This window comes from Folsomia candida, unplaced genomic scaffold (assembly GCF_002217175.1).
Source record: "Folsomia candida strain VU population unplaced genomic scaffold, ASM221717v1 Fcan01_Sc001, whole genome shotgun sequence".
NCBI classification, from domain to species: domain Eukaryota; kingdom Metazoa; phylum Arthropoda; class Collembola; order Entomobryomorpha; family Isotomidae; genus Folsomia; species Folsomia candida.
This window is the reverse complement of record NW_019091193.1, coordinates 17,038,985-17,050,545: the sequence shown is the minus strand read 5'-3', so window position 1 is coordinate 17,050,545 and position 11,561 is coordinate 17,038,985. Positions and strand designations below refer to the sequence as shown.

The window sequence follows — 11,561 nt, the reverse complement described above, 5'->3', positions numbered from 1 at the left end:
GAACATCAAATCTGTCATCGTTGGGGTTTGTATGTGTAGAATATTGAATGTGGAATTGAATGTAATAGGTCGTAAGTGGAAAAGTCGAATGCAATTTTGTGAATATTGTCAAGCAAAATGGATGGTAAAGGACGAGTGAATAATAATGTGCGGCGATGGCTTCAATGTTATCTGGTGACCAACCATAACACACATCCAACCAGACAAGCAATTTGTTTGTGAATAAAACATTGTCCTCTTTGTCGCAAAATAAAGAACTTAATAGAATTTTCAAGCCACCCTAGAAATCCACATCTGCCACATTTTACATCCAAAATCGGGCTGTTCATAATTTAGGCCCGTTACAACCCACTCTTCAATCAGATTGCATTTTCTTTTAACATCAACAACCACCATAAAGTTGTACCAAAGTCTAACCTTACATTTGTGTCCGTATATACGTATTATACATGTGTAGTTGGTTATACGAATTGGGCATTTACTTCTCACATCTTTATAAAGAATGACAAATAATGAAACGTGGGCCAACCTATTTTCATCCAATTAGTCATCACCAGCATGTTCTCGTTTCAGACTTGATTTTGATTTAATCTTGGTAATATTTCGATTGAAGACGAAAGAGTAAACTGTGACTAGAAATCTACTTATTTTTCTCCAAGTGTCATTACATCATTGTTCCAATTTTAATGAACAGTTTTTTTTACGCTTCCACTACTCGGAACTAAGGAATGGATGGAAAACAAGTCGAACAGCGCACGGTATCCACATACAAATTTCCTGCTCATGAAATTGAGTTTATTTCAATGGAAATTAGCTTTTCTTTTTCATTTCGATAAATTTATTCAGCCTCCTCACTTTGTTGCTAGTCCAGAGACTCCACCCTCGTATTTGCTTACTTTCGCATTAGAGAATAAAAGGATAAAGGCTATGAAATATTAGATTTGGACGAGATTTGATAGCTTAGTGGGGACAAGCTGAGTTTTTAATTTACTTCAAAGTGATTGAAAAATTTGCTTAGAAATGAGTGATTAAAGGAGCACTCCTTTACATGGGCGCAGAGAGAGAGAGAGTTAATTAAACGACTGCTTTGATTAAGTTCTGTTCACTTACGTGCACCGCATCATCATCATCATGCCCATGCTAAATAAAATGGATATATACACCACCGTCGTCGTCGAACTGTGAGTGAATTTAAGCAAAACCTGGATGAAAGGAAGGCCCAATGAGGTGAGGCAAGTAAGTACATTAGGTTTTCTCTATGATGCTATAATAATCTTAATCAATTATCTGGAAGACTAAGTAAAGTAAGAAGACTGCTGGGTCGTTTGGCAAACTTAAGGTAGACATTTCTCATCAGCAATGTTAATTAGGAAAGGCAGAGGCAATTTTCCTCCTTAGAGAGAGAGAGAATGTTTGTTGCCAAATTCCTTCTAATTAGTTTCCCTTCAAAAGAGACGGGCGGATTATTAGTTTAGTAGATGCTCAGACTCTTAAGTCTGTCACCTCATTACGGCGCAAATGGGCTGAACTGTTCCTCCACTCACAAAGAAATAACTTTTGTTCAACTTGAATCTAATCTAAACTCGACTGCCAGCCAGCTTTCCTCCATCCATCTCTCAGCCATGGCCCTGCTTTTCTCCCACCATAGCAGCCTCACGGATATGCCTGCTTCTCTCCCAGATGAATCAAGTGTGCAGCTGAATGAAACGAAAAGTGAGCAGCATTTTCCGGACTGTGACTGCATCTAAAATGAACTCTGGTTCCGTGTTGAACAAGAAATTTGTCGGCTGGGGCATTTGTGTTCACACTCGGAGTGTTCCCATGCTTGCCTTTCTCCGTCGTCGTCGTCGTCGTCGGGGGAAATGGAGAGAAAGGGGTAGCTCAAATCCACTTCAAGTGACAGACAGCATAGGAGCACGGCCACTAATAACGAACACTTCATTTCCAGTTAAGCTACGACAAATTGTCTCTTTTCTCCCCTTTTAACTATGAACTATGGGAGCAGGAGGATGAGAAACAGTAAATCTTTATGGAACTATATGCGAGTGAATTTGCCCAAGACAAGATGGTTTTAGGACACTTAGACAATTCATTCCGCACAATTCAATCCGTTCGGATTAAATGCTGATAAGCTGGACAAATTAACACTTCCATCTTGCTAAATATTGATAAGTGTTGAGGATCATATTGGACTGACTTTAATGCCTCTATTTTACGACAATTGTCAAATTTTACAAAAAATTTTATTGTCTAGTACCTTATTTCTTATTTCTAATAATCTAATAGTAAGTTTCGATTATTGAATTAAAAAAAATAACATTGAGAAGCAAGATGGAAGTTGGAACTGCTATTTATCCAACGTATTTCGCCATGAACGGTTGGGAAAGAAATGTGTGGGTTAATACTTGACGCAAGTGAGGTCATAAAATTAAATGTTTGGGAATGAAATGTAGGGTATAAAGTACCCGACGAGAATATGAGCTTAAAATGATTCTTGAGACTTGGCGAAGAAGGTGTACATTCATATGTATGTACATACCTACGAAGACAAGATCATTCAACTCGGGTTATTATTAATGCACGTGATAATTGAAAGACGTGATTATAAATACATTAATTTCTACACATTTTTTCACATATATGAAAATGTGCATAGCGAGGGAAAGGCTTTCTTGTGGAAGTAGAGTGCAAATGAATTACAGAGAGTCCAGCACGTTGCTGAAAACGTATTTGACCTTAAATAACCCCGGAACGGTTTGTCGTAGCGGGTCAAAATTTTGAACAGAGGAGCATGTTATCCTCAGATAGTTGTGTGCAAAAATTCAACTCTCTACTTTCAAAAATGCCTCCCCCACAATCCCCAGAAGGTGAGACAGTCATTTCAACTTGTTCCAACAAAAATTTCGCCGGTGTTTGCAAAAAAAATTATTTAAATTTTCTGTTGAGGAATTGGAGTGAGTTATTGGTGACAATTTACGAAGAACTATTTTCCCTACAAGTTACTAATTGGGTTCGAAGAGCTTAGTACACGACAAATGCCGAAAAAAATTCAAGAAATTTGGTGCTTTTCAGTGAGGAGAACTTTTTCAAACATTTTATGGTTGTGGGTGCAATGTCCGGTCGTGGTATCCTCCCACTTATCAAAGTCCTCCAAAAAGTGAACGTATCTGTAAAGTATGGTCGGTAGTGTGGACCGTGTTTTGAAACCACTTTTAGAATAACATTTTCCTAAATTGTACGGTGAAAAAATAAATAAGGTGATTTTTCATCATGACTCCGGGACTTCCAAAACGAGAAAGTTGACTCAAGATAATGCAAACGACCTTGAACCTAGGATGGGGATAAAAATCATTTCGAATAGTGAAATACCTGTAAAATCCCCCGATATAAGTCAAATGGACTTATTTGGGTTCGAATACTTGAAAAGAATATTTTTTCTGCGGAGACCGAATTTTTTAGACGGAGTTTGGAAAGAGTTGAAATGACTGTCTCGATTTCTGACGGCTGTGGGGGAGGCATTTTTGAAAGTAGAGAGTTGAATTTTTGCACACAACTATCTGAGGATAACATGCTCCTCTGTTCAAAATTTTGACCCGCTACGACAAACCGTTCCGGGGTTATTCAAGGTCAAATACGTTTTCAGCAACGTGCTGGACTCTCTGTATATGTACGCATGCATATAGACATAGTTTATACGACTTAGATGAGTTCGAAGCTACGAGTTTTCAAAGCTTGCGACAAAGCACCAAGTGCTCGCCTAAATGAGCAGAGTTATTAGTACCAATTTGGTTCTGTTGCGGATACACTATTAAATTAGAGCCTTTAAGGCAGTTTGGCTTTGCAGGTGCTAACAAATTTCGATTTTACTCTTAATAAATTGAGAATACACAAAGTGTGAAAATCAAATTGTTTAACTGAATAACAACAAAAAATAAGAACATAATTTATATAATTGATAGCTAGTCAAGTCAAGATGTGAAAGGCCAACCTATGAGAAACAAGTGGTTCTCGACCTGGCAGCAGATACAATGTTCGCACACAGCATACTAGATATTCAAATTCATACCCCTTTCAAACAGAAAGTCCTCTTCAAAGTCTTCACGGCATTGAAATTAAATTACATAAATGTACACTAATTATATCGTGCACTACATTGTACATACATAAGTTCAACTTTTATATAGGTGTTCTTGGGCTACAAACATCAACAACAATGGGCATTAAATTTAATAATACACCAACAGTTGTTCAATGATGCTTCAAAATCCTTTCCGTGTTGACCGGTGCTCTACTAAATATAACTACATATTTATTTATTATTCGGTTTAATCTCGGATATGAAATGCGTCAAAGTCAACCCTTTTGTTCCCGCTGAGTACGTAAATTATTTATCATAATTTAATTATCATTTAGTCAACATTTTGAACCCTTACCCAACCACCTGTCATGTCACCAACCCTTCCAATTCAATTCAATCATTACAACCATATAATTTCGTACATTGGAAACGAACATATTTGTTTGCCTACGAGTAGTCTCATTTTTGCCCCTCATTTAAACGTGCATTGCATTCTTCTGTGATATATTGAAGAAAACAAATTTTGCTCCTAGTTCCGAATGCAAACTTACCATTGCAAATTTAGAAGCGTAACAGTTACATTATAGTTTATCCAAAGTACTCTGCCTTCAATTACTTATTATTAGTCAACGTTTTAAAAGCACTGACTGGGATTACAGACTGTATGTTGAACTCTTCTTGTTCGCAGACGAATGAATCTGAAGATGCAGACTGTCCAGGTAAATATGTTTAAAGCTGCAAATGATTACCATCCGGTCTTTGTGTGGCTAATGGATGATTTACTCGGACGGCTGAGGAGTGAGTGCAAACCAAATGCTTTATTATGTACCTAAATGGGAACGCTGAGGCACAGGCAGCTACATAACCGCAGTGACAGATCAAATGATACAAAGAGTGCCGAGCGAGTGAAATGTAACCTTTTCAATAATTTGAAATCTATGATGGAATCTTGGAGTAAGAATTACGAGAGCTATTTGGATTTCCTATTGTTTGCTGGCAGGATTTAAGTATCCCTTGTTTGCGGTGTACCGGATGATGAAGTTTGAAAGTGATGATGTTTGAGTGCGATAATCATTCTATTCAATGCCCGTTTCTCTGTTTCTCTTGATCGATATTACTCACGAGTAAAATACATACAAAAAAGTTTTCTCTTTGTGCAAGCATGCTAGTTGGTTCTTTATTTTATTTTTTTAGATGCATATGGATTCCGAGCAATAAGTTCCGGAATGAAATATAAGGCTGGAGTTGTCAATGCTGAGGAAGCATTCAGTATCTAATGTTATACCTGCAATTTTCTCCGGTTTAGTGAAAAGGTCAACTATTGGTCGAATCAAGCGATGACTAAATAGAGTAATCTGCATTTATTTAAATTTGTTAAGTTGTTCACCATGTAAGATATAAATATAGTTAGTTTTTATAATTTGCTGGTCACGAGACAATTGTTTTATGGTTGTTCTGTGCATATAAATATATCCTGACATTGAATGTGCAGCATGTGCAGTATCATACACGCACGTGCATAAGTTCATCAGATGCAATAGTGACCATCCTTATTATCGGTATCATCAGTATTAATGAATGCATGATGGTGGAAAGATAACTCACTAATTTTAAATTATTTTAATCACTACAAATCCCACCATATATTATTTCATCATACTCTGGAGCTCGTAAGATATTTAGATTCTTGTGTTTATTTTACATACGTGGATTAATAGATGTACAAACAAATATATGTACATACGTATAATACTTAATACATAAAACCCTATGTCGGCGAGATGAATAAAATTGCACAGGACTATAATACCATTCAGAGTTGAGGACCACAACAATGCATGACACCAACGTATGGCTACAAAGTACAACGAGGTTATTGAAAGTTGAAAGGATACAATGCGTAGGGAAAAGGAATTGAGAATATAATGCAGAGTTGAAGGGAAGATATTGGAGTGCTTCAGATGAGTCAACATCATCTTTTTATGTGGCTTAAGCTAGACAAACAAATTTGTTACAACTCATTCACACCCCACATTCAATGAAATTGAACTCAAAGGTCGAACCCCCCAACTACATTGCTGTGAGCTAAAGGTAAATGGTGGGTGCCCTCATAGAGAACAACGGCGAGGATGGATATCCGAATATGGGTAATCCAATAATCACGGACATATGAGATCCGTATAATAATCCGCAAATTATAAGGTGCGGCATCTCCGACGTAAGAAGAGGGTTCAATGATGACAACAGAGGTATAAAATTCTCATTGTGATTTGTTCAAACTTTATTTTGATACATTTCAGAAGACACATTGAAAGTTTGTATGAGTCGGGCAGATCTCTTTCGCTTTGTAATCTAACGTCTCATGTTGTGCATATCGTATCAACGTAATGCACGACCAAAAATTGCATACATTATTTTATAGGCTTTTATCACGATGGGATATTTTCACAAGGCCCGCAATGTTACGTTTATTGTGTGCAGTATTTTAATAATCTCCATTTCTTGTTGTGATGCAGCATATGTATTTCATTTCCTGCTGATCTTTTTGGCCTTTGTCAGGGCATAGACGGAACTGCCGATCAAACTATCTAGGACTGAATAATACTTGGCAGCACTATAACTCTCATCAAATTTATTCGAATTGAGTTAATTAATTTATTTATAATAATTTTTTTAGTGTCACTGCACATATTTCAGGTTATACACAAGAAACAATTTGAACATGATCACAATAATTATTGGTTTACAGGTTATCTTTATCTGGGGTCATGCATATTTATGTGTACAGTAAATACGTGGATGGGTACCCATTAGGTACTATGAGTATTGTGTAGTGTTGTGTGTGGGCCACATTTTTAAAATGGTCGCATAGAGCAGAATAGAGCTATGCGATACAGGGATTATCAACGTAGGTTAAGTAAAACTTAGGACTTTAGAGATGAAACTTACAATTAGTTTCAAGGTAACCTGAAATTCACGAATGAATCAACTCATCCTCAGATTGGATACATTTACATTTATTTACATTTAAAGATACATTGTGATCAAAAATAGGATGACGAAAAGCTACATACACTTGAGTTTAAAGACGAACAATCTTCCCAAACCTTAAGTACCATACCATACATTCATGCATTTCTACACACACGGCACACACGCATTGGAAAAATAATCTTTTTGTTCATTTCATTCCCATTCTTTATTCCGTCCTTATACCAAATCGTCTGTCAAATAATCATCTGTCAATTCGAGCAACAAAACAAATTAGGAATTAAATTTGTCAATTAGGATTTATAGCATAAATAAATGAAAGAGTTGCTAGCAATAAAAAGAACAACTCTTCATGTTTTTTAAATCAACAGCGAAAAGACAGACGGCTAATGTACAATACACTCCAAATCTCATTGAAATCAAAATCTACCTAACCAAACTAAATCAAATGGGTAACACACTTTAATCCTGTGCAAGCACCAAGATATTCCCTCATGGTTAGACATTTTGATCCGATTAGGCCAATTTGAGAAGAAAAAAGCCCAATCCTGATGTACTCGTTGTAGGAAGAAGATATTACGAACGGGCAACAATGTTGTTAACATGTCAAGACCAACCAGAAAAGCAACAAGAACAACCCACGTCAAAAACCAGGAAAAAATCCTTCATTTGGTTATTTTCGATTTGATCTATCACAACCCTTTTCACACCGATTCCATATTTTGTGTGTATAATAATAATAACTCGAATAATAAGTATGATTCCAAGATGCCTAACAATCAAAATAAAACGGGTATAACCGAGTAGCGAAATATAACTCCATTCTGTGAAATTATAGGGAGTTTCAACGAGCCTTTGCTAATTTTCTTGAACTTTGTGAAATTGGACCTTTGACCATACTCCTTTTCCCATTGATATCTATCAAAACACGGAAATTTGGCATTTGGAGAAAATTGAGAATTGTCGAAGTATAAGAAGGAGAAAGTGAAAATCATTTCATATTTGTCATATTGGACAGGAACAGCTCTGTATCCGCATACATGTTGTAGGTTTTGCAGGTACTCCTTCCTAATATGAACCCGATTTTTACCTTATCTCCAAGTGCCAATTCATGGAACTGTGTATCATGTACAGCATACAAAATATATATTTGGATACCTTTAGCCTGTGTCTATTATTAGTGGAATTGCAAATTGCAATACCCTTTTAAAAACCACCAAATTTTATGAAGGTCTTGATAAGACATATTGTAATAACCGTAAGAGAAATAGTTTTTACACCATAAGGTGATGACATTTACCCGTTTTAGGTCACTCTCGTACCAAGTGGTATGATAAGTATATATATGACGTTGTTGGGATCTCATATATCGATTCCCAAAACGTAAGTTCAAAGTTTAAGAGTAGGAACTCCGGTGGACAGACAGAAAGACAGGATATTAACATAAAGTAGTGCTTCTTTATAAGAATATTAAAAGGGGACATTGACTGACAAATCACTGGGGCCTACAACTCAATATTTTATGCGCACCTTTCTATCAATCCATGATTTTATTTGAGTTCACTTTTTATTTTAACAGGATGACGACATTGCTCCGAGCAATCAAGATATACACATTTTGCTATACATATGTAAGTATATTATAGTACATTCTAGTATTCTGATGCTATAGTCTACTACAGATATGTACGAGCTTATTTAAATGGATTTCATGAGTGACAGGTTGATTTCCCCTGTGATGATGGATTGTTTATCATTTTCTGTAATTCTTATTCTTTCGAATATTCGAAATTCCACCAACAAAAATCTTGGGGGTGAGAGTCTCACCGTGAGACATATGTCGACAAGCGTTCTTAATAAGATCGTCAAGACCTAAAATGAGCCTAAGCAGATGAGTAACCATGTGAAAATAATTTAATTTTAAATTGAAGATGGAAATGTTAATTTCAAACATGCAGAATCGAAATTGTTAAAAGCAAGAGATAAGTCAATCATGCTCAACGCGTAATAAACAAGGCACGGACAAAATTGACTTTATATCTCTACTTCTTGAGAGAGTCTCCTGCACCCTCTGGCGGAAAAGACGACCAATTCTCCACTTTCTCCAGCACCCAGAGCCACATACCTTCCGCCTCTAATGTGTAATTTGGATTTCATCTCTCTCTTCGGCTGTTTTTGACTAAAAAAATTTTGTATTAATTTTAGTTGCAGTTTAAAATTTTTGAACGGGCGTCTGTTGCTCGTGCCGGATTGTCATTAATCAAGGTAAAGTTAGAACTGTGAAGTATTAATTAAGTGCAAGTGTGAAGTGCTATTTTGCTATATCACATAAATATAAAATATATAAATTGTAAACTGCAATTTTGCAGTTCAATTCTGTACCGGTTGTGGGGATAACTAACTAAAATCAAAATGTTGCGACTCGTTTCTCGATCCGTACAAGCTGCTTTTCGTGGGGCGGTCATCAATGCCCGAGTTGCACAACCAGGTAAATTACGTGTTAAGTTACCAACTTCCACTTGAATTATCATCTTTAGTTGTGGTTAACTATCTTCTATGTTGCTCTATTTAGCGATTTCCAATACTCGCTATATGTCACACAAAGTTCAAGAGACAGACGAGGAATTTGATGCAAGATATGTGGCTTATTTCAGCCGCCCGGATATTGATGGCTGGGAGATCAGAAAAGTATGTAACAAAAAATAATAAAATAGCCTCTAATAAATTAATGCAGCCTTTAATAATAATAACATGCCCTAAAATTCTATTAATTAATTTGTACAACAGGGAATGAACAATTTGATTGGGATGGATTTGGTCCCTGACCCTAAAATCATTAGCGCCGCATTGAGGGCCTGTCGTCGCGTCAATGACCACGCGCTTACAACCCGATTCTTGGAAGCTATAAAGTTTAGATGTTTGGTCAACAAGGACCTCTACCCATATGTCATTAAGGTAAGTGTATCTAATATGTGTAAGGTAATATTTTTCACAAGGACTGGTATCAATCTTGTTGTTTATAAATAAACAGGAAATTAGACCAACCCTTGACGAATTAGGCATTAGTACACCTGAAGAGCTGGGATACGACAAGCCCGAGTTGGCGTTGAAAAGCGTGTTTGATGTTCATGGTTAATAGCTCCCTAAGTCATATAAATAATTGCAAATATTCGTAGTGAAATGATACTGTCATAGAAGATAACATTCGGATTATATTCATCTTCACCTTCCCCAGGCTGCAACATTAAATTACCAACGAATAAAATAACCTTTCGAATCGTCAATCTTTGTTGCTGCATGGCCGTGGAATATAGCTAAGTTAAATTGCCATATAGCTGTAACTTGTAAAACAAGTAAGAGAGTATATGAATAAAATATTGTAACAAAATGTACAATTTATAGGAAAATGACTTTATTGTCGTTCTGTTTAAAAAACGTAATTATTTGGTTTATTTGGCTGACAAACACTAAATCCGAGCTCAATATTTTCCAACCTAATTCTATTACATACATATTACATTGATTTCATTATTACGATGTTGCAGGAACAGTTTCAACGTTAGTTGTCGACTCTGTGGCTTTTTTAGTCTCAGCTTCTATTCTAGCGTCATCAAATCTCGTTCTCCACGCATCTATATACGTCTGTGGGTGAATGTCTAGAAATCCAACTTGTCCTACTCAAAAAAAAGTTATTTTTAAAATAGTTACCTTCTGACGCTTTAAGTAATACTCTACTAATAATACCCTACTAATAAATGAAGTTGTACCTAACAGTTTTGCTATAGGGGTGGAGAAGATAGCTCCCTGTCCCATCCAATATCTCGTCCTTTCAACATTTAGACTTAGTAGTTTCTGATTCTCCAAATTAGGCATGGGATCATACGTACCCAATTGCTCGACAGGGAGGTCATCCCGTTTCACTTTACACTGCAGGTAAAGAGAAGAGATCAAGTAATATTTAACATGTATTACTGTAATTAATCAGTTACTTACATTTGTCAAAACTATGTGAAAAAATGGACGGTTAGCATGACCATGCAATGCTAGACGTATAATCTTGGGGCCTTTATCTGCGAGAAGGGCAGCTCCTCCAACCGCTGGCAGGGGCATTTTCTCTCTAATTAGATGATCGTATTATTCCTGCAAAAATTAGGTAAAATTGTTATGCATGATAGATAATTCTTAAAATTCAAAATAGTATTCTGTTCTTTATATTTAAATTTTAAATGAACAGATGAAAGCAAGCAACTACAATAGTTAGCAATGACAAAACAAAGAACGACAATTGAATTCCAGCGAAAACAAGCCAATCAACACTATTATTATAACATAACTTACTATTATATGGGTTTGTCGAGTGAATTTGAAACCGCACATGGATTATTATTATTTGCTGCAGCTGCCGGGTTGACGTCCAGAACACTCTGGCGGCGTAGAGTGAGGTGACGAGGTCATTTGGTTTGGTGCCCGAACACGGACGATTCCACACAAA

The 11,561-nt window shown here is 36.3% G+C and overlaps 2 protein-coding genes across 2 annotated transcripts; one reads left to right on the top strand and one right to left on the bottom strand.

Annotated features, from left to right (window-relative positions):
• The first annotated feature begins 9,174 nt into the window (after positions 1–9,174).
• On the top strand, positions 9,175–10,461 carry LOC110842452 (cytochrome c oxidase subunit 5A, mitochondrial). The gene is made up of 5 exons (XM_022088199.2): positions 9,175–9,334; positions 9,439–9,557; positions 9,642–9,757; positions 9,857–10,024; positions 10,101–10,461. The coding sequence occupies exons 2-5, from the start codon at positions 9,482–9,484 to the stop codon at positions 10,203–10,205; spliced, it is 465 nt and encodes a 154-aa protein (XP_021943891.1). The 5' UTR covers positions 9,175–9,334; positions 9,439–9,481; the 3' UTR covers positions 10,206–10,461.
• A 3-nt stretch (positions 10,462–10,464) lies between these two features.
• LOC110842453 (probable 28S ribosomal protein S16, mitochondrial) lies at positions 10,465–11,554 on the bottom strand. Its single transcript, XM_022088200.2, has 4 exons — positions 11,408–11,554; positions 11,063–11,209; positions 10,837–10,996; positions 10,465–10,743 (listed from the first exon to the last, which is right to left on the bottom strand). Exons 2-4 carry the CDS (start codon positions 11,177–11,179, stop codon positions 10,601–10,603), a joined length of 420 nt encoding a protein of 139 aa, XP_021943892.1. The 5' UTR covers positions 11,180–11,209; positions 11,408–11,554; the 3' UTR covers positions 10,465–10,600.
• Between the last annotated feature and the right edge of the window lie 7 nt (positions 11,555–11,561).

Bases quoted from the DNA above. Each gene is read 5' to 3' on its own strand.
- LOC110842452 (XM_022088199.2), top strand. From the start codon at position 9,482: ATGTTGCGACTCGTTTCTCGATCCGTACAAGCTGCTTTTCGTGGGGCG. The intron at 9,758-9,856 runs GTATGTAACAAA...TTTGTACAACAG, and splicing joins ATGGCTGGGAGATCAGAAAA to GGAATGAACAATTTGATTGG. The intron at 10,025-10,100 runs GTAAGTGTATCT...ATAAATAAACAG, and splicing joins TCTACCCATATGTCATTAAG to GAAATTAGACCAACCCTTGA.
- LOC110842453 (XM_022088200.2), bottom strand. From the start codon at position 11,179: ATGCCCCTGCCAGCGGTTGGAGGAGCTGCCCTTCTCGCAGATAAAGGC. The intron at 10,997-11,062 runs GTAAGTAACTGA...CTTTACCTGCAG, and splicing joins TTCACATAGTTTTGACAAAT to TGTAAAGTGAAACGGGATGA. The intron at 10,744-10,836 runs GTACAACTTCAT...TTTTTTGAGTAG, and splicing joins CCCTATAGCAAAACTGTTAG to GACAAGTTGGATTTCTAGAC.